This window comes from Adiantum capillus-veneris, chromosome 19, assembly GCF_014529385.1.
Source record: "Adiantum capillus-veneris isolate H3 chromosome 19, ASM1452938v2, whole genome shotgun sequence".
Lineage (NCBI taxonomy): Eukaryota > Viridiplantae > Streptophyta > Polypodiopsida > Polypodiales > Pteridaceae > Adiantum > Adiantum capillus-veneris.
In genome coordinates this window covers 4248545-4271900 of record NC_140949.1, presented here as the reverse complement: position 1 = coordinate 4271900, position 23356 = coordinate 4248545, and the positions used below count along the sequence as shown (strand labels likewise).

At 45.3% G+C, this 23356-nt stretch overlaps 2 protein-coding genes across 4 annotated transcripts in view; one reads left to right on the top strand and one right to left on the bottom strand.

Annotated features, from left to right (window-relative positions):
- Positions 1-4961: 4961 nt before the first annotated feature.
- LOC147433484 (uncharacterized) lies at positions 4962-9214 on the top strand. Its single transcript, XM_086490809.1, has 3 exons — positions 4962-5660; positions 8907-8932; positions 9028-9214. Exons 1-3 carry the CDS (start codon positions 4962-4964, stop codon positions 9212-9214), a joined length of 912 nt encoding a protein of 303 aa, XP_086346935.1.
- A 129-nt stretch (positions 9215-9343) lies between these two features.
- Positions 9344-23356, bottom strand: part of LOC147433483 (uncharacterized) — a 111746-nt gene continuing 97733 nt past the window's right edge. For all 3 annotated transcript variants that reach the window (XM_086490169.1, XM_086490167.1, XM_086490168.1), the window contains 2 exons: positions 9849-10019; positions 9344-9761 (listed from right to left, as the gene is read on the bottom strand). In XM_086490169.1, the coding sequence (XP_086346295.1) occupies positions 9663-9761; positions 9849-10019 (270 nt within the window). In that variant the 3' untranslated portion in view covers positions 9344-9662. The remainder of the gene's footprint in view (positions 9762-9848; positions 10020-23356) is intronic.

Below are 23356 nucleotides of genomic sequence, written 5' to 3'. Positions count from 1 at the left end.
ATCATGTATTTAAAAATAAACAATGAGTTCCAACACTAACTAAATCAGTAAAAAGTATTCTAAGTTAGCCAGTGTGTGTTTTCAAATATTACTACAAAGAGCAGCACGACCAATGTCTTTGTGATATTACTACAAATAGCATCATGACCAATGAGCAACAGTCTCCCCCTTCTCATCAATCCCATATGTTACTTATATTCAAGCCATTGTTTCAAAATTTTTGAAAATCATAGACCAATTCGACCCATGCCCAAGACTAATCACAAGAGTAAGTTAATGTAGTATAGTTGGCCAACATACTCTCATCCGAAAAGTACAATGCAACTTTAAAGCAAAAAAGTTTAAAAACCATAAGGATTTAAGGGACAAGCCTACGATTTCGTCCCATATTATTTAGAAAAGAGAACAACAAAAGTTTTTGGGGTACTCATCTAATTAAAGAGCAAAAGACATCCAGCAATGCCATCTTTTAGTGAGGTCAAAATCAGAACATTAATAAAACCCAACTTTCAATCCATACGAGTATGGGAGTTAAAACCACGATAGATATGAGCAAGGTAAAAACAAGAACAGGACCACAAAAGCTTCACTCAAACGTATCAATTTCAAACAAAATCAAACCCCATGCTAAATCTAAAGCACAAAGTCAAATAAGAGAAACAAACCATAACTACATTATATGTAGAAATCTTATATGTAGAAATCCTTACAATATTGAAAGAAGGTAGAGGTAGGTGATTATGTGGAAGGTCCTTATCACAAGTCAAAAACCAGGTTAACTAAGCATGCATTAAGATCCTAAGAATACAAATGGCAGGTTGCGGGTGGAGGATTAAGTGGAAGGACCAATCATAAGCACATGGTCGAAAGGAAAGTAAACAAAATTCTTCAATCCCCCTTATGGTTCTAAACCAGAAGCATCACAAAATATATACAAAGGGTAGTATCCCAAGAGCTCAAGTACACAAAATATATATTAAGGCAAATAAGCCTATGGAAAATTTTAAACCATAGAAAATGTTAGTGAAATGAACCAAAGCCACAAGTGCAAAGCTAAATGAAGAGATCAAAATTCATTTCGAAGAAATCAATCATTTCAATCCCCATTGTAGACAGAAAATTTAGCTAGTTTTTTGCAAAATATGGCTTAAGAAACAGGGCCCAGTTCTGTGGACACAAATACCAATTTCTCAAAATCCAAAAATAGTGAGGGCAAAAGATCCCATAAGATCATGCTAGGAAAAAGTGAATTTAACCATGGCTAGAACACCATGACAAATGAGAAGCTCAATAGCCATGACCAGTTTAATGCTAAATCTCTTTATGTCATATGAGAGTAGTTAAACTAGAGTGCAGCTTATGCCAGGTTAGATTCCATCATCCTTTTATTCTTTAAAAAAACTAGGATTTGTTTCCCAAACCTGAAGCATCCTATGCAATCCATGTCGAAACTAAAACTCAGTTAAATAACCAAGCAAGTAATCTGCCCTTTTTATCAAATATAGAAGAGTAGTTAAAACCTAGAGTCAACTTATGTCAAGTCAAGAGAACACTCCTAAATATTAAAATTCAACAATTCAACCAGTGCATATCATGACGAGTTTTCATGCTCAATAATCGAGTTGAAGAGTTTATCAAGCCAAATGCAAATGTCAAAACATATTTAAACTTTGCTTTCCATCATTTTTTAGAGCACTTTATAGCAAAGAGTTCATTACAGAGTTTTGTCAGAACAAGGAGTCATCATAAATAGATTGTTTTTGGGTGATATGATGCTTCACATAAGCTAGTTTTACAGGATTGCACCCACACCCATGCTCACCTGTCAGAGGCCCTCACCCTCGCCCGACATTTGACATCACTTCCTTGTCTATCCCTCGCCTCGCCTTGCCTAACGTCTCGTATCAAGGGAGATTCCTTGACTTTTTCTAATTTCCCCCAGCTGGTACCCCCTACTACTAGCTTTTTAAGGGAAAAACTTTTGAGGAAGATGCCTCTTCCACAATCTCCATGTGGGATAGGACTAGAAAGGTGCCCACTACACTCAGTAACCAACTCTTTTTCTCCCACTCTCTCTCTTTCTTTCTCACTCACTTGTAAGAAAAATTATGAAGGCTAAGTGAGGGATAGAAATCCCTCACCTTAAATAGATGCTAGGTGTATGCCTTGCGCATCCTCTCTTAACCTCTCCCAAAGATTTGAAGCTATGCTAGCCTATTGCTATTTGTTGTTCAAATCAGTCCTTGATCAAGTTGAAGATATGCATTTGCAAGGTCTTAACTAACCATTACCTCGTTGGGTGCTTGATTTACTCTCTTTGGCTATCACTAGTCGACACTAGGGTTGGACAACCTAAGGCTTGGAAGCCATCATAATACATAGCTCCATACAACCAAAGCCAAGGTAACACTCCAAGAAGAAGAATAGCAATCGGTGCCTGATTCCTAGCCAAGGATAATCCTTCAAGAATATGTAAGCCACAACAAAAGAGATAATGCTCATTTGTATAAGGTTAACACGAGGCAATAAAGCCTTGCAGAGACAAATAGGACCCTGCAAGCCATACCTTCAAGAGAAACCCTGTCGGTGAGTGATATTATATATCCACAAGGGAAGGTAGGAGAGCACCTCATACGAGATCTCATAGCGGTGCAAAGCGACAGGAAGGAAGCAGATGTGCACATCACCGAGCCGATGCAAGAGGTAGTTAATGCCTCCTCGCCATCCTATGAAGGACGGGTAACAAAATATGAAAATAACATAAGGGAGGGATCCCGCCAGTTAGGAAGCTAGCACAAGGGAGATGCCCAATAGAAGAGCATCCCCATGGGGTTTTTTTCAAGGAAACCATGTCTAAAGGGCATAACACAATCACAACGTTGGGTTTTTACATAAAGACGAATTTTGAGCATGCCTATTTCCAATTCCAAGGTAGCTTCAATAAAAAGCTTCAAGGTGGATACAAGATCCATGGAGAGAAGCCTTCCACTCAGCCTTCCCCTCTAGAATAGTAGGGGATATAAAGGAAGAATATTCCATGATTTGAGCCAAGAGGAATGAGGAGGAGAAACCAGACAGAGGACTAGTGGCAGGTCTTGGTGAGGGTCTGCGCAACTCTCTCTCTCTCTCTCTCTCTCTCTCTCTCTCTCTCTCTCTCTCTCTCTCTCTCTCTCTCTCTCTCTCTCTCTCTCTCTCTCTCTCTCTCTCCTGCTGCCCCCGCACCCTCTCTCTCTCGCGCGCTATTCGCCCCTGCCGCTCCCCCCCCCCCCTCTCTCGCGCTCCCTACTGCTCCCGCACCCTCTCTCTCTCTCTCGCGCTCCCCTGCTGCCTATCGCGCCCCCCCCCCCCCCCCCCCCCCCCCCCCCCCCCTCCCGTCTATCGCCCCCCTCCCCCCCCCCCCCCCCCCCCCCCCCCCCCCTTTTTTTGTATATCGCGGGTTAATCCCTTGTCTATCGCACGCCCCCTCCCCTTGTCTATCGCAGGTTAATTTTCAGCCTTTTTTAAGTTTTAAGTTTTATTTTTTTGACTATAGTCTATCGCCCACCTCCCCTCCCCTTAAATTTTTCAAACTTTCGCCCCTCCCCTATCTATCCCCCCCCCCCCCCCCCCCCCCCCCCCCCCCCCCCTATCTCTCTCTCGTAACTAACGTTTTCACCCCCGGGCCGTACCGCCTTCGCTCTACCACTCGTCGGGACCGCTACTAGTGTGGGTGCATACGTGCATCTAACCCCCCCCCCCCCCCCCTTGCGGACAGCGATCAAGCATGAGGAAGACAAACGATAAAGCCGACCCCCTAGAGGATGCCATTCGAAAATGCAAAGAGGAAATGATGGAGACCATCACCAAGTTGAACCGCAATCTCTGGGGCACAATAAACATTCTCGAAGGACATGTGCTGATCCAAGAGAGCAAGATAAGCACGCTGGAAGACCGAGTGACAACCCAAGAAAAAGAGATCGCGTCACTCAAGAAAGAACTCGCCGAAGCCCGATCAAGAAACACACTGGAAGAGGGCGAACTACAACCCTCAGTAATTGAAGAAATCAACACGATCAAGGAACAAGTACGGGCCATCAAAGAGGGAGAAGAACAGCACAAAGAAATGACAACTTCTTGGGTAGATGTTCTTACCAAAACCCAACAGAATGCGGACGAAGCCGAGAAATGGATCAAGGTGGCCAAGAAAGGGAAAGACAAGGAGATAACGCCCACATCCACACCCAACAACATCATTAACCAGACACTAGAGGAGGAGTAGAGGAGAAGAGTGCGCGCTTTACATGTGAGAATTTGCGGTCTTAAAGACAAAGGCAATGTGGACGAAGAGGTAAAAGAACTCACAGCCCTGATGGGGATTCATGCCGACACACACAAGGGCATGGAGAGTGGGCAACATAAAGAAAAATGGAGGCAGTGGAGAAACCTCAAAAGAAAGAGCACTCATCCTCCGTTTTCCCTCTATGGAAGCAAAGAAGTCTTTCTTGAAGAAAAGACCAACTCTTAAGGAGACTGGCATCTTTCTCGGGGACAATCTCACCCTCTCGCAGATCGCTCATATGCAGGAAGTAATGCCGGAGATTAGAGCGGCAAGGGGGAAAGGCAAGATCGCTTTCTACCGAGACGGAAAAGTCGTAATACTGGAGCGACGCTCCACATGACGGTGCGAGACTTATGGGACCACACTCAAAGTAGCTGCCTGGAATTGCAATGGATCTATGCGTCTTGATGTGGGTGCTTTTGAGGATAGCTTTACTGGAAGAGACATCATTTTCTACTCTGAGACACACCAAGCCCCGGGGCAATCCATGCCTCACATCAGTGGATATAGGTGGGAGACAGCCTACAGACAAGAGACACGCTCAGAGCACAGAGGGTGGGGCTCGGGAGGAGTGGCAGTGTTATTTAGAGAGGATCTGCAGCCATTGATACAATTAGCCCGCAGGGACGAGCACGCCAGGTACATGTGGGTGAGACTGAAAGCAGAGACAGGCAGATACCTCTATCTAGCTATTTGTTACTTTCCCCCGAGCACATCACTTTATGCACCACCTAGGGGACAATCCCCTTTCTCTATTTTAGATGACGACATATGGGAGTTCTCTAGAGACGGTCACATTATCATCCTTGGGGACTTCAATGCTAGGATTGCCCATCACCAAGCAGTGTTTTATGATACTTCAGAGGAGATGCTAAGAGAGATAGATGTGGCAGATACGGGCCTTTCCAGACAATCACACGATAAGGAATATATTGAGTATGGGCGACACCTGATAGACATGGGCACTGCACATGGATTGGCCATCTTGAACGGCCTACAGAGATTTCCTGCTGCGGGAAGTTTTACATGCTTCCCACACAGACATGGAGCCAGCACGGTGGACTATGTCATGGCACAACCGAATCTCATCTCTAGTATCCAGGATCTCACAGTTGGGCCCAGACCGGTCGGGGTGGCAGTGGATCATGCTCTGGTGTCAATGACCATCTCTTTCCAATTCAGTGTAGCACACAGGCCACGAGTAGCAGCCCCTACTCGCTACACATTCACAAGGGAGACGGACTCTGTATACATGGACGGAATCTACAGACGCCTATGCACTGAGGACCCGGGGCGACCTCTGGAGGAGCTAACTACTATACTGACACAGACATTACATGAGGCAGCAGCAGAAGCATACCCACACACTCAGCCTGAGCAGAGCCGCCGATCTGGGAGCATGCCTCAGTACAGCTGGTACGATGAGGAGTGCCGCCAGACTAGAGCCAGACTTCAGAGGGAGGTGTTGTTGGGGGACGTTACTCACAGACAGTCACAGATGGACTTTCGACACCTAGTGCGGCAGAAGAAGAGGGCTTTTTTGGCCCGACTCGAGCAGGATCTATATCAGCTATTCATGAGTCAAGACTCGCGTGAGGCGTGGCGGCTCTTTCATGAGCAATCCCCCCCCCCCCCCTACTATTTCCTCCACAGAGACCTGGGGTCAGTACGCATCATCTTTGTACATAGTACCTGAACAGCCGTCCCTCCCCAACCCCCCCGACCCATGCCCACATACATGTGTCTTTTTCACCATTGAGATGGTGAAGAAAGCTATTGATAGGATGAAGACTGGGAGAGCATATGATCATGAGGGCCTAGTAGCTGAGCATTTCATACATGCCAAAGACCTACTAGCAGAGCTTCTAGCAGTTATGTTTAACCGTGCCATGTGTGAGGGCCTACCGGACACCTGGAGCCTATCTACGATAGTACCTATCTTCAAATCAGGAGACCCCATGGAGCCTGGGAATTATCGCACTATTATGATCGGGCACACACTGGCACGTTTGTATGCATCCATTCTTGAGCAACAGCTGAGTAGATGGGCAGAGAGGGAAGGAATGCGTGTAACTGGGCAGGCAGGATTCAGGAGAGGCTTCTCTACTCTTGACCATATCCTAACACTCAGGGCCATCATCGAGGAAGGCAGATCTCATGGGAGACGGATCTATTGTAGCTTTGTGGACTTCCGCAAAGCTTTCGACACGGTACCCAGAGCTAGACTGATGCGCACATTACAGGAAATGGGAGTACCCACAGAGCTCATTTGGGGGATCATGGCATTATACAGATCAGTAGTACGGCATGTACGCACCCCGGAGGGACTCTCAATACCGGTTCACTCCACTATTGGGGTGAAGCAGGGTTGCCCACTCTCTCCTACTCTTTTCGGTATGTATGTGGATGAGGTTTCTGACTACATTGACAAGGATGGGGATGAAGGTGCACAGTTGGCAGGGACATGGATTCCACTTTTGTTATATGCGGACGATATTGTGTTGATCTCCGAATCCCCAGAGGGAATGCAACGCCAACTGGATGCTCTGCATACGTTTGCCCACGAAAGTGGTTTGTCTGTCAACCTCGGTAAAACCAAGGTTATGGTGTTTAATACCACCCCACAATGGATCAGGAGATCAGCACCTACATTCACATACGGCCAGGAGACTATGCAGTACACAGACGCTTACACTTACCTTGGAGTGGTTTTTACTTGACCCACATTCTCACTCAGAAGAGCAGCAGAGACCAGACTGACTAGAGCCCACGCAGCATTGGGTAGATTGGAGAGGATGTGTTCGCAGGTTCAGTTTTAGGAACCCCGGAAGAAGCTCTGGCTCTTTGACACCTTGGTGGCCTCAGCATTGCTCTATGGGACTGAGATATGGGGACCTTCATTGGATCACCACGGGAGGACAGGTCGCACAGACGGATGGGGGAACATGGAGAAGCCTCTCGTCTCTATGATCTCGCGGCTCATTAGAGCCAAGGCATCAGTACCACGGGCCATTATTCGTGCAGAGCTAGCGACCCCCCCACTAGTGGTAGAGGCGCTCACCAGATCAGTCTCCTTCATAAACCGCACATGGGAACTTCCCAGAGACAGATATGCTCGCATGGCACTTGAGTCCTCCCGATAGTTAGCCATACAAGGAGATACAACATGCTGGTATGGGGAGATGACATCATGGTTTCAGGCGCATGGGTTCAGCATAGACAGGCTGCCACCATTCCAATATACATTGGATGTACCATCTCTCATTCTTACACAGTCAGAGATCACCAAGCTCATTCGCCAAGACCTGACCCAGCTAGACACCAGGAGGACATGGATACAACCAGCACAAGAACTGGGCACGAAGATGGTTTTCTACAGAGACCACCTTCTCCAGCTTACGGAAGATGGTTTTGTGATGAGACCTAGATACATGGATACCCACCTGTCTCATGGGATACGGTGTGCTATTGGCCAGTTACGCACATCTCACCAGCTGCGGATTGAAACCGGGAGATATAGCGGAGTACCAGCAGAGGCCAGGACATGCCCCTTGTGTGACATGGAACCTGAGACAGAGCTGCATTATACATGTCGCTGCCCCGTCTACTACGAAATACAAGGACGCTTCCATTGCTTGTTCAGAGAGGGTTTTGGACCACTCTCAAGAGTAATGGGATACGAAGATCAAAGATGCCTGGGTCTGTTCTTGCTCGCGCTACGCAGACACAGAGAGAGCCTGATGAATGGCGAGGCTAACCAGTCCCAAAGACGGATTACAGACTTCTTCAGAGCAGACACGGGACAACCGCAAGAGCCACTCCCACAACAGAGCCCCCCCCCCCCAAAGGCACATTGATTGACCGAGCGATTGAATTGGAGAAATCCAGGTGCCCACGACTGCACAGGACTACACAGCATCGACGGAGGCTACGTCAAAAGATTTAGAGCACGCTGGCCAGGCATCCACAACTCCCAGTCAAACTACTAACCATGGAGGAAATTGATGAGATCCGCCAACGACCGATGCTAGATCTTTTGTGATTCAGCTATCCCAACTAGCCGCCCATTCTTGCTTAGTTTTTCGGCTTAGCTCACATCGACCTATCTAGAATCCCATAATATATATCTTTGTTTTGTACCGGTTATTAGGTTATTTTGTTACTCTGACTTTGTATCAGATCCACCACCTTGTAACTTTCTGGTCTCATAGGTCACTATGGCCTTTTGAAGACGTTAATATAACATTTCATTTCATTTCATTTCTCTCACCAAACCAGAGAGAGAGAGAGAGAGAGAGAGAGAGAGAGAGAGAGAGAGAGAGAGAGATCATGGTCATCTACTGTGTTGCAAGTCTTTGGATAGAGAGAGAGAGAGAGAGAGAGAGAGAGAGAGAGAGAGAGAGAGACAGAGAGAGAGAGAGAGAGAGAGAGAGAGAGAGAGATCATGGTCATCTACTGTGTTGCAAGTCTTTGGTGAGAGAGAGAGAGAGAGAGAGAGAGAGAGAGAGAGAGAGAGATCGTGGTCATCTACTGTGTTGCAAGTCTTTGGATAAGCCAGTGGGAACAGATTTGAATATGAATTTGGCAGTACATCCACATCACCTTTATATGCAGGTAAATTGCTTAGCAAGACAGTTTGTGTCATCTTGATGCTGGATCTCTTTGTAAGAAATAATTGCAGACGGCTCATAAAATCCTTATGAGTGCAGATCCCTGCAAAAGTTCTTCAAGGAAGATGTAGATGCGGTGCTTAAGACTCTAAAGCCAAGAGAAAGCGATGTTATGAGATTGCGTTATGGGCTCGATGATGGGAAGCCAAGAACCCTTAGTGATAGGCAGAGTATTTCATGTCACCAGAGAAAGGATTCCACAAATCGAAAGATCATATATCATTAGAATGTACAGAATAAACTGGTAAACCATCATTCATGAAAGAGGGGGGGGGGGGGGAGAGGGGGGAGAGAGAGAGAGAGAGAGGCCAAGATATCCACACCTTGTATCATATAGGTACTGCAAAGACTCACACCTTTCCAAAGTCATTTTCATTGCCCACAAATAGCCACCCTTCACTTCAGAATTTGAAAGACATGTACCTTTTACTGACGGAATTATGGTATAAACTGCACTGTACAGAAAACACCAGCGAGTCATCGTCATTATACAACAATCTCAATTGCGCCCCCAACACTACAATCATAACTAGGGCTGTGGTGTACATATAATCAAGATGCCAATATCAGATCCCCTTTGACAAATTTGTGACCTGCTATTTGGAGACAGATGACACAATAGAAGCTATCTACGGCTGTCACAACTACGAGAGAAAAGGCAGTTGTCCTGCTAGTCATCTGTTTGACGTGACTCTATAGTATAAGTAAAGGTCATCGGGCTTCTTCCAAATGTATTGTCGAACAGTTGCCAAGCTCATCTCAGGACGAAGAAGCTGTCAAATTACCACAGCCTAGAAGTTAAAGGTGATAAATCTGGTAATCACATTATCACACTCTATCAACTTGATTACAGACATTACCTGCTGATTGCAGAAAATTTCAACTTCAGGCCTCGTTCCAAGCTGCCATGTCCTTGTACTAGTCCTAGAACTGTCACCATTTGGAGTGCGTTGCTGGCCGCTGCTTACTGAAGACACCGTTTCTTCTGGTGGTCGCTCCAATACAAGCCTCTCCAAAACATAGTTGATTACCTGCAAAATGTGGTGAGAAGAATCAGAGAGCTTAACAAAACAATGGATTAACAAAAATCTGGCAGCCTCAGTTCGGACTCTCTCGAACTTCTTCAAAGTACCACCACACTCTGTACACATGATTTTTGACCACTTCTGGCACTCACCAAGAAGCACTGCGTGTGCTGGAATACCCTAAGTGTAGCTACCATGAGACCGAAACAGAAACTGAAACGGCTCTTACAAGTGAAATGGGAAGACCTATCAGTTCAAAACAGAAATGGGGTGGGTAAGAAATGTCACATCACGATATAGTGTGCACACGTACACTTCCACAAATCTTTACTTCTTTGCTTGCGTTAATGATTGCTACTTAGCATGAAAGATGGTTCCTTTTACTTCCTTGAAGAGAGAGATGTGCACACACACACACAGAGAGAGAGAGAGAGAGAGAGAGAGAGAGACGCCCCATGTGTCCCAATCAACCCTCTCAAGGGCCCCCCACACCAATGTGGTATTTGCTTTTGATTGCATAAATGGAATGTACACACATGCAATACCTCAAATGCAGACTCTACACTGACTCAAATGAGGAATGTCGCCGCGGTAACTCTTCAAAATGAAGGACCTCCGGGGCTGATTTGATGCACCTATGGATGCGTCTCGATGAGGGGTTGTTGATGGGTAGATCTAAGGCTGATTTGTGCTCCCCACGTGAAAGGAATGAAGGGCTGAAAACTGGCTACAAAAACACAGCCAATCCGTCGCGTAAAGCAGGGCTGAAAACGCATATCTTGATGATGCCAATGATGAGCAACAATGGGAGCACTCGATGAAGTGAGGGAATGGCCAAGAAGAGGCTCAATGGGCTGCCAAAGCAGCACAGCGCATGTGGATGGCTCGCGTTAGCAGATCTAACTGCAAAAGTGCAAATCTGGCTGCAAAAAGGCAACCGATCTCTCACAAACTAATGACATGGCAGTCCCGGATTTTACGTTGAAAAGCTGATGTGGTAGAACAATACGGAAACCCGCATTTTACATTGACTGGCTGACGTGGCAGGCTGTACGGACGCCCGAAAACGCGCTGACAGCTAACATGGCAAAGCGTACGGAATTCCGCGATTTACGTTGCAGCTTTTGGGCAGCGCCAGCTTTTAAGTTTGTAGCTTTTGATGTACTGCTTTTGAGAGGCCATGGGCCTTTAAATATGTACCCAGCTTCCCCTCAATTTTGCTGACGAGCACTGCGCAGAGAGGACCCTCGGACTTTGTAACTTTGCTCAAGCATTAATATAAAAATTAATACCAAAAGGGGTTGGGGCGCCAAACTTGGGGCCAATACCTTTGGGCACAGAACTACACCGGGCCGTGTCAACTCAATTGAATTGTGATAAAGTTTGTGAAGTGTTTTTAAGTGATTATCTCGTGTGTCATGCCAAATTCCCCACTTGGGGTGCAAGTCTGTTGCACGATCCGATCGCGTAAAGTAGAGCTGAAAACGCAAATCTTGATGATGCCGATGATGGGCAGCAACGGGAGCACTCGCTCCGGCGAGGGAATGGCCAAGAAGAGGCTCAATAGGCTGCTGATGTAACAAACTTGGACACCCCAAGTCTAGATTCTGTCACGAAAAAAGAGATTCACTTCAAAATACTTCACAATTCAAGAGTTAACATGGCCCGACGTAGTTTTGTGCCAAGAGAGATTGGACCCAAAGACTGGCGTCCCTTGCGGTATTTCTTTTTATATTAATCTTTGAGCAAGTACAACTCCAGAGAGTGCTCGCTCTCAGACAAAACGTCCAGATGCTCTAAGAAGTGAGACTCCCTTGGGTTTCTTTATTCTTACAAGAGATGCCAAAAAGCATGTAAACTCAAAAGCTTCGAGTTCAAAAGCAGAAGCCCAAAAGCAGCCAGCGCTGCCCGCAAAAATCCGTACAGTAGTGCCATGTCAGCAGTGTGAATCGCGGATGTCCATACAGCTTGCCACGTCAACAACCTGAATCGCGGACGTCCGTACAGCAGCCACGTCAACAGATCTTGCACATGATTTTAATGCCTCCTTGGTAGTTATCCATAAGTCGGAAGCTAGTCATGCCACATCATCAGTTTGTGACATACCCCCCTCTTGAAAGAATTGTAATCGCCCTCCATTACGCCTGCAAAACAGACAATGGCCATAAACCATTTCAGCAGACAGGACTCTTAAGTACCGACTCACTAGACACAGTGTGACATGAAACGTTTCGTGGTTTCGGTCATTTCGGGGTTTCGAGGTTTTGAAACGTTTCGTTTCATAGCGTCAAAAACATGAAACAGGTTTCATAAACGACATTAAATTATATATTAATAAAATATGATAAATATATATACAATGTAGCACACATGACTCTAGACTTTAATGTCTGAGAGAGAGAGAGAGAGAGAGAGAGAGAGAGAGAGAGAGAGAGACGTGCTCAGTGCTCACTGCTTAGAAGTGACTTCAAGCGAGCACGATCAAAGAGATATTCAGTATTGATGAAAGTTAAAACACAGCCACTAGTTTCATGAATCATAACTGATGCATCATTGATTCATTTAGCAAAGTAATTCTATTGAAGAAAGTTCAAACTTAATTCAATGTCACAAACCATAAGTTTTAGGGATCACAATCATCTGTTAACTGAAGCTAGACCTCAAAAAAATAGAAAAAAAGCACCAATTTTAAACGTTTCATAAAAAATGTCTGTCAGTTTCATGCGTTTCGGCAAAACGTTTCATAGGTTTCGGGGTTTCGGGGTTTCGTCTGCATGAAACGCGTTTTTATGTCACATTGACTAGACATGACACATCTAGCACTTGTACGAAGACGACAGCCACATCACTACAGATGACATCACACGACATCACATGACAAATCAGTCCATTGAAAAATTCATTCCAAATCTCAAACCATGAATTCCAACAATGTATTTAGTAACCGCATCTAGATCCATCCGGGACCTCATTGATGCCGGATTAACTAATCCTTATTGCGATCATGTCTATAGAGATTTATTAGACCGAAATGCTGCAGTCATTTCGTCTTTCAGTTCCTACACTCAAACGAGTCAAATGAGAGGGTACAAATCAATCATGTTCAATTTCGGGAATTCCATTTCATAAAATCATACAGCAGAATACTGTCACCCCAGCAGTATCCCTGAAACCCAAAGGGGATATCAGTGACTCTATTCAATCCAGGTAATCTGTAACAAAGGCGCGGAGTGACTCCCCTCTTGTGATTTAGGGAGTCACTATTTTTGGACCTTAAAGTGTGTTCGCGTCATTACCTCCGAAATGACACGAGGAACATTTTATTACTCTGCCGCTAAGTTAGCTAAGCAACCGGTTGAGATATTTTTAGATCAAAAGGTACAAAGCGGAAAAACCATGCATGAGTGCCACTTGGCACATTTTTGCCTACTTTCCACCTTGAGAGAGAGAGAGAGGCGTTGAAATTGAACGTGGGCTGCATTTTCAGCGGTATGGTGGATTGTTGCAAGTATCAAAGCTACTACGTGCTACCCTCTCATTGTCTCTCATGCCCAGGTGGTTGAGCTTGCTCCCTCCTGCCTCTTACTATCCCATATGAGCAGTAATGATGCCCCACTAGAGGGCTAATCGTTTGACTTTATGTACAGTTGTGTGGGTTTGATGCTTAAACGCCGAGGCAAGAGCCTCTTTGTACAGGAACACGAGTAGCTAACTGCTACTCCAAAGGAGGAACAAGAGATGGTGATAACCTCTCTGTACAGGTACTGAAATTCAGCCCTGTTTTAGTGCTGATTTTGGGCTGTTTTGCGCACAAAATGATGCTAGAATTGAGGATAACATAGCCCAGGATATAGGGGACAGTACAGGGATTGATTAGGACTGAAAACAGGTGAAAACAGGTCGAAAACCAGAAAATACAGCGGTCTGAAATTTACTGTTTTGGGCTCAAATGGAAGGCTTTTGATCAGAGAAAGTGCTTCCCTACTTGAGATTTTGTTCTTGGGCAAGCTATAGTGCCCTTACGCTACCGAGATTTTCCAGAACAAGTGAAAATCTGTTGTGAACAAGTCTTGTACTCTGAAGCTCTCAATCTTTGTAATTTCTCTGCTCTTAATGATAAACAAATACTGCAAGGGGCACGGCGCTGGTGTTGACTGAGTAGGTGAGTTAGTGTGTGTGTAGTTAAGTCTAGGTATTTTAATTGAAGGAGCCACCGCTTTATGTGACCATGGACCGGTTTTATGGTTCCATCGAAGGGATTTGAACTCTTTTCTTAAAGAGTCCGACACGGACAGTCTTAGGTGAGCATGATATACACACACAGTTTACACGTGAGAAAGATTACGCTAATCTTTCTTTGGATACCTTAGACTTGCTTCAGCCAGAGTTGCAGCTATGGCAGATAAAGGCAAAGGCAAGCTTCCTCCTTAAGAGAGTTCCTCTTCAACTCGCAGACACCGTAATGAAACGGCAGGTGCACAGGTATCAGCATCTGCCAGAATAGAGCGTGTGCCACAGCCTAATATGACTCTTGAAGAGCAGGAACAAGAAGATCTGTTTACTGCACAACTCATATGAGCATACTTGGCACATTTGGACAGCTTGTCAAGAGTCCCAAAATGAAGAAGTTTATGGATTACGCAAAGAGGATTCACAGGCTGAATCGTCTCATCAATGGTCATCATGCCACAGACAGATTGAAGGAATAGGATCCTCCTATTGTAGAGCGTGTTGAGAAGACAACAGCAATGGATCCAGTAGTGAATGGTCAAGGGAGTAATGCACAATCACTTATGCCGACCATTTCTACTCAGATTGCTGTCCAACCTGGATACTTTGGTGGTGGGTCAATTTTTCACGTTGTAACGGACTTGGACACTCCAAGTTGAGAATCTACCGCGACAACACAAATAATCACTTCAAACAGTTCACAGTTCACAATAGATTTGACACTGGCCCTGCGGAGTTCCGTGCCTAGAGATATTGGCCCCAAAGATTGGCGCCCCTTTCGGTATTTCTTTTTGTATTAATGTGTTCAAAGTACAAGAGTGCGGGCAGGCGCTCACACTCAGACTCTGCGTCTAGATGCTCTTGAGTTATGAGGCCCCTGCCAGCTTATTTGAAGAGTATGCCAAAAGCAGAGCCCCAAAAGCTTCTTTTAAAAGCTCGCCATAAAAATCTGCCCTTAAAAATAATCAAAAAAGGTTTCTTTCTCTCTCCCTCAATTGCGTAAAATAAAGCAACCAGGGCTCTCTCTCTCTCTCTTTCTTGCAAGTGCATAGCCAAAAGCAACCAGCGTGACAAGCCTTGCGTAGAGAAAAAACGACCCCAAAACTGCCGCTGCTTTTCTGTTGGTCGTTCGTACAGCCTGCCATGTGGCTGGTCCGCAGACTGCACTGCAATTTCCGGGAGTACACTGCCACGTCAGCATTGCCACTGCCAACCACCATTTCAACCCGCCACAAGGGTGTGTGTGTGTGCACTGGGTAGCCACGTCATCAGTTTGTGACATACCCCCCTCTTGAAAGCATTGTAATCGCCCTCGAGTACCCCTGCAAAACAGACAGAAGCCATAAACTGCCTTAGCACACACTGACTGTTAGTACCTACGCACTAGGAACACACATCTAGCACATGTACCAATCGACAATCACATCACACGACATCACAGGACATCACTAGACATCACATGACATTCAACATTCATTCGGATCTTAGACCATGATTTATCGGCAATGCAATTAGCAATCGCATCTAGATCCACTCAGAACCTCATAGATGCCCGATTGACTAACCCCTATTGCAACCATCACTATTCGAGATCATAAAGACCAAACTGTTGCAGTCATTTCGTCTATCAGTTCCTGCACTGAAAACAAGTCAAGAACAAATCAGTTTCATATTCCGAAATTCCATTTCATAAAGTCATACAGTAGAATACTAGAAGAATACTGTCAGCTCTCAGTATCCCTGAAGCTCAAAGAGACATCAATGACTCTAGTATTCTAAAATCAAGGCATCTGTTGACAAAGGAGCGGAATAACTCCCCTCTTGTGCATCCCACTGCACCAGATCTGCGGCCAAGCTGAATTCTGCGACCAAGCTGAATTCTGGGTTCCATTTGGAATAGACTATGCTAAACCAAAAGCTTCAAGGTAAAGTTTCACAATCTGAGGAGTATCTGCTAGGTCCTCCTCCTCCATCCACTTCGCATCCAATGCAAGACAGTTCTTGAATTTAACCAAGAACGGCCTTCTTACTTTACCCTTTAACCAAAATCTGTTCAGGAACAAGGATCTCCTCGTTTTCCTCCACTTCGGGTTGCTCATCGGGCTCCCCATCTTCAGGCACATCACCTTTGAAGGGTTTCAAGAGACTCACATGAAATGCATTGTGAATCTTCCAAGTGTCGGGCAGTTTCAGCCGGAAGGAGACATCTTGATCTTTTCAGAGATCTAGAAAGGTCTGTAGTATCGCATTCTAAGCTTTGGAAAAAGCATCTCCTTTCCCTTTTTCTTTCTTAGGCGTGCCTTCTCAAAACGTAAGAGCACCCAATCATCCTCCTTCAATTTCAAATCACGACGATGGCGATCCACTGCCTTTTTCTGTCTTTCTTGAGATTTCTGCAAAGCCTCACGAACCTTGCCAAAAGCCATGTCTACGTCGCACGTATACTCATCACCTTCAAAAATCTTATCTTTCGTACTTAGGAAGGGTGGAACCTTCGCAACACCTTCAATAATCTCAAATGGCGCCTTCCCCGTCGAAGAGTGTATCGTGTTGTTGTAGGCAAATTCCAAAGGTAGATACTTTTCCCATTGAGTCTTCTGATCCGAGATATAAGACCTCAATAAATCTAAAACCACTGAATTGGCAATCTCAGATTGCCCGTCAGAGTCTACGGGTGGAAAGATGACGAGAACTGCAACCGCGTGTCAATGTTCTCCCAAATTGCCTTCCAAAACAAACTCGTAAATCTGGGGTCCCTGTCGGAGACAATCGTCTCGGGCATGCCATGTAATCTGAAAATCTGGGCCACAAACAGTCTCGCTAAGTGATCCGGCTTTGCTGTTTTCTTCACTGGAATGAAATGAGCTTACTTGCTAAATCTGTCAATAATAGTCCAGATACCATCGTGACCACTCTGTGTTCTCGGAAGATCAAAAATAAAATCCATTGCAATACTTTCCCATGGGCGGGTCGGTATGGGCAAAGGCTGTAGCAATCCCTGTGCTTTATGCTTATCAAACTTGACCTTCTGGCATACCAAGCAACTGCGCACAAACTCGTCCACATCCTTCCCGAGTCTCGGCCAAAAGAAGTATCTCTCGACCCCTTTCATGGTGGTAGCAATGCCGCGGTGACCCGTAAAAGGCAGACAGTGACATTCAATCATAACCTTTTCCCTCAACGGCTGTGTAACGCACAACATGGTTTTCCTCATCAAGTAGCCATCCCGAATGGAATATCCCGCTACTGTCTCCCCATCCCGTATCCGCGTGAAAACATCTGCAAAATCCGTATCTGTGGCATATTGGTTGACCATATCCTCGAAGCTCCTATGATGAATCGCGAAAATAGCCAGAACCAACGGTTTTCGAGACAAAGCATCTGCCACCAAATTCTTTTGTCTCTGCACATGGACAATCTGGAAGTGAAAATGTGACAAGATGTTCGCCCACCGCATCTGCTTTCCGAAAGCTGCTTCTATGACAAGAAGTAGCGTAAACTCTGATGGTCTGTAAAGACAGTAAAATCCGCTCCAATTAGGTAATGCTGCCACTGAGTAAGAGCATGGATAACCGCCAAAAGCTCTTTGTCATAAATCTGTGTTGTCAATTCCAGCCTTGAGAACAATCGGCTCTCGTAAGCAATGACATGGCCTTCTTGCATTAAGACCACACCCAGCCTACGACCACAAGCATCAGAATATACTTCAAATGACTTCTGCAAGTCCGGCAAAGTCAAAACTGGTCCCGTAGTCAATTTCTCTTTCAAAGTCTGAAAGGCAGTCACCTCTGTGGGTCCCCACGAGAAAGGGACTTCTTTCTGTGTCAAGATATGCAAAGGGGAAGCAACCTCTGCAAACTTTCGTATGAAGTTTGAACCGCCTGTAGTACGAACACAATCCCAAGAAGCTTCTAACTTCATATACATTCTTCAAATCGGGCCAATCACGGATAGTCTCTATCTTGGTCGAATCCATTTGCACTCCTGCTGCTGTTGACACAATGTGTCCCAAAAAGTGTATCTCTTGTAGGAAAAATTCACTTTTCTTTGCATTAATCACTAACTTGTGATCTCGTAATGCCTGAAATACCTGAAGCAGATGATCTCTATGTTTTGCCTCATTCAAACTGCCAACAAAGAGTTTGTACTCTCAAAAAATCATGTCCATCATCCGGTTAAATGTCGCAAGAGCATTGGTTAGGCCAAAAGGCATCACCAAAAACTCAAATAACCCAAAAGTCGTCTGAAAAGCTATCTTGTAAACATCTCCAGGTGCGATTCGGATCTGATGATATCCGCTCTTCAAGTCGATCTTGCTAAAGCACAAGGATCCATGTAGTCAGTCAAGAATATCATCGATCCTAGGAATCGGAAATCTATTCTTGATGGTGATTTTGTTGAGAGCTCTATAATCGATGCACATTGTCCAAGATCCGTCTTTCTTCAAAACCAACAACACTGGAGAGCAGTACGGTGAAGTACTAGGCTGGACAAGACCCTTTTCCAAGAGGTCTTTCACTTGGTTCATAATTTCTTCGTTCTGGGCTCTCGGCTCACATGATAGGGTGGCCGGTTCGGTGGGGTGCTTCCAGGTATAAGGTCAATGGTATGATCCTCAGGACAAGCGGGTGGTAACTCGCCTGGCAAGCCCTCTGAAAAGCAATCGGCATGAGTGCGGAGAAAATCTTGGCGTTTTTTATCAAGTTCAAACATATTTGTCCTATCCTCATCATTCAACTCTCTCAAAAAGATCGAGTAAACAAACAGACTGGATTTTATTTGAAACAGCCGAAGCCGATACAATAGGGACAGACTCACCCTTAAGTTTTACATCAAATAAAATGGTTATGTCCTTCTCTGTAGTCAAAGTCGCTTTTCTCGCCCGATAGTCGACCACGGCATTGTTCTTATGATACCAAGGAATTCACAAGAGGACAACACAACCTTCCAAGGGCATTATGTAGAAGTCCCCATGCCCCAAATACCCCTGACAATGCAACCGAAGTTTACCAATGACAGGTGTAATGGCTACGTCCTTGTCGGGTACCACTAGAACTGCCTCTGCTAGTGGTCCCATCCGATCGGGTGTGATCTCGAGCCGCGCCGCCAATTCAGGTGAAATGAAGTTGGCCTTGCCTCCTCCATCAAGAAAGATCAGTGCTTCTTGGTCTTTCACTTTGCCCAAAGCTCGGCAAAGTTCTATACTTTCATCAATCGTGCTTGGGTCAGTACCCATACAATCTGGAATTAGTCATACTTTCTTCTTGCCTTTTCGTCCACGTTCCTCAGCTGCTTTCGAACCTTCAGGCCTGTCTTCATCCTTGTCATTCTATTTTTTCAGTGCCTTCTTAGGGCACTTCCCGGAGATGTGCCCAGTTTCTCCGCATCCAAAGCACTTACCCTCTTTGATGTAAAGAGCTCTCTCTTGAGGAGTGAGTTTGGGTCGTGCATCCTTTTCTTTCTTTTCTGGGTTGCTCTTCCTCTTTCTACTTTCATTTTTCGAAGTCTGTTCGGTCCTCTGCGTCATGATTTCATCTGTGAAGTAGGTCAAACTGCCTAAGTGAATGGCAAAACCCCGTCTCGCATGACTCATCAGTTCCTCAATGGAATCTGACTTTTGCTCTAAGCAATGAACATGGATCTCTCTAGGAAGTCGCAAGGTAAACCGCTCAATCTGTTCTTTGAACGAGATCTTCTTAAATGAAGAGGTTGGTAGAAAAGAGCTCCAGAATCTCTCACAATAAGTGTCCAATGTCCTTTGTGCTCATCCGAAGGTGGTTCCAAGCAGTTCGTATGTCGCATTCATACTCTCGAGTCAGCCAAGAAGAAATTAAATTTCAGCCATTTAGCTGGCGCTGTCTTGTTTAATAGAAGCGTGGACCACCAAGTTCGTGCATTTCCCTTGCAGTAAGAGGTAGCCCTCCAAATCTTGGAGTGCTCTGAGTAACGCCCTCCAGAGAAAGCTATGTCAAACTACTCGATGAAGGCCAAAGCCTTCGAAGCATCTCTATAACCAAAAAACGTGTCAATTTTAATTGACTGTGCACCTTCTTTAAACTCTCGAACTTTCTTGCTTTTATCCTCCAAAAAGTCATACTGGTTGGCTTTAAAGAAATCCTTCTTCTTTGCATAAAAGCTGTTGTCGTCAGAGTCCGAACTATCCGAAGACGAGTCCTCTGTAGAACTGTCAACCACTGGGCGAGATTTAGACTTTTTTACCTTTTTCTTGCCCTTTCCGAGGCTTTGCTTTTTGCTTCACTTTTTTCCTTTTCTATCTTCTTCGCTCGAGTCAGAGGAGCTAGAAGAACTGTCAAAAGAACTAGAAGAAGAAGAACTTGGTACTCCTTCAAATCGCACATGCTTCTTCTGCTTTCTTGCCAAGGCAAATGTAAAGTGACGACCCAAATAACCCGGGAAGTCAGTTCCTTTCTTTTGCTTTTTGTCGTGCTTTTGGGCTTTGTTCTGCGCGTCAAAAAGCTTAAAAATCCGTGTATCAACCACCTCTTCTAATTCTTACTCTGTAAACATCCTTGGAATGGGAGGTTTCTTGAGTGCCGGTTTGAGGGGTGGTTCTGTGATTTGCCGCCACTGTGAATGCAGCTCGTCGAAGGAGGTTTGGCTCATAAATTTTGCAAATTTCGGGTCCTTCCAAAATTTAGTATCATCTTTGTTGCATCGTCGATGCTCCATCTCTTCGAGCTCCGCCTAAGTAGGCCGAGGCAGGCCATACTCCTCGCGTGAATCCTCTTCATCATCTCTTCCCACATATCCGGATGCGGAGGAAGTCGACTAATCTCTGCCTAAAGCCATAGGTGCTGCGGAAAAAAAAAAGGGATCGGATTTCCCATAGAAGAGAAATCGGCCGTGCTCTAATACCACTGTAACGGACTTGGACACTCCAAGTCGAGAATCTACCGCGACAACACAAATAATCACTTCAAACAGTTCACAGTTCACAATAGATTCGACACTGGCCCGGCGGAGTTCCGTGCCTAGAGATATTGGCCCCAAAGACCGGCACCCCTTTCGGTATTTCTTTTTGTATTAATCTGTGTTCAAAGTACAAGAGTGCGGGCAGGCGCTCACACTCAAACTCTGCGTCCAGATGCTCTGAGTTATGAGGCCCCTGCCAACTTATTTAAAGAGTGCAAGGGATGCCAAAAGCAGAGCCCCAAAAGCTTCTTCTAAAAGCTTGCCAAAAAAATCTGCCCTTAAAAATAAATCAAAAAAGGTTTCTTTCTCTCTCCCTCAATTGCGTGAAATAAAGCAACCAGGTCTCTCTCTCTCTCTCTCTCTCTCTCTCTCTCTCTCTCTCTCTCTCTCTCTCTCTCTCTCTCTCTCTCTCTCTCTCTCTCTCTCTCTCTCTCTCTCTCTCTCTCTCGCGCGCAAGTGCGTAGCCAAAAGCAACCAACATGACCAGCCTTGCGGAGAGAAAAAAGAACGCCCAAAACTGCCGCTGCTTTTCTGCTGGTCGTCCGTACAGCCTGCCACGTGTCTGGTCCGCAGACTGCGCCGCAATTTCAGGGGAGTACAGTGCCACGTCAGCACTGCCGCTACCAGCCACTATTTCAGCCCGCCACAGGGGAGCGTGTGTGTGCAGTGGGCAGCCACGTCATCAGTTTGTGACACAGGCCATGGCAAGGCAGCCCACTAGTTTTCCAAGATTCATGCCAAGAGGGTCACCATGAATGTTGCCTACTGAGGCAGTGAACCCTCTTTATGCCAACATCGGTGGACAGCCAGGACATTAGACCTTCTACAGTCCTGTTCTGATGCCTGCACCACCTATTAGCATGGCTGAAATTCCTCAGCCCAGTGAGCATTTGGCAGCAAAGACTGGTGAGGTCAATGCAGAGAAGAAGATGCTTGAGGATTTTCCATTCCTACTGCCACCAATCTATGATCACTTGACCCTCTGAGCGTAAAGGCTAAGGACTATAAGATAGGTGGTCAATCGGTGAAGTTTGAGACTTTCAATGGTATGCAAGACAAGTTGAAAACTTTGACTTTTATCCAACAGTTTGATGCCGCATACTCTGGAGGTAATTTCATAGTCTTTTAAGGTGCGGAAGGCAGCAAAGTTCTTAAAGGGTAATGCTTTACAATGGTGGACCTCACTGTTAATGCAAGGACTAGGACCTACTATAAGGATTCTAGTTACTAATCCTTAATTAAGTACTTAAACTCATGATTAAGACTTAAGAAACTTGAACTTGACTCAGAGATAAGACTCAGAAAACTATGTGCTTGATTGATTGAAACTGTAATACAAGGGTTTCTTATATAGGAGACGAGCAGGTACATATGAAGGGTATGACCCTTCACGAAGAGACACATCCTTTAGGCGAATAGACATGTCTTTAGGCGAATAGACACATCCATTCGATGAAGAGCCGCAACCATTGGTTGAAGGGGCATGGCTAGTCGTCGAAGGAGTGTGGCTCTTGGTGAAGAGGTGTAACAAACTACTAACTTACAGATGCCGGCCGAGGGGCCTAAACCCTAAGAAGAACAAGTAACAGAAGAAGTGTCACAAAGTGATGACGTGGTTGTCCAAGAGCAGAAAACCCTAACCCTAATTTCTGCCACAAATCCTAATTGCTAAAACCCTAATTCTGAAAACCCTAAAACCCTAAAACCCTAATTCTGGAAACCCTAACCCTAAAACTGCAGAAACTAACCCTAAGGACAGCCTGGCAGATTTCCGAAAATTGCGCTGGCATGATGACGTGGCAGGCTGTACGGATTTTCGTAAATTACACTGGCAGCTTTTTGGCTTTGCTTTTGGACCAGAAGCTTTTGAGTTTTAAAGGCTTTTTACTGTAACTGCTTTTCAGGCCAAGGGCCTTTAAATATGAGGCTAGGGCTCATTCTCTGGCATGCTGTCACAAGACGGGCACCACGTGCCAATAGAAAAGAACAGACTGAACAGACTTTTAACACTTCAATAACAACTGAACTGAGATAGAGAGAGACGACACGCGATACGAAGTGGCGGAATTCCACCCCAGAGAGTATTGGCCCCAAACCTTGTGTCACGGGGACGTGGCAGCTGTTAACTATGTCACGAGGACGTGGCAACTACTAACTTTAGTTGTTGGTTTCTTTCCAAT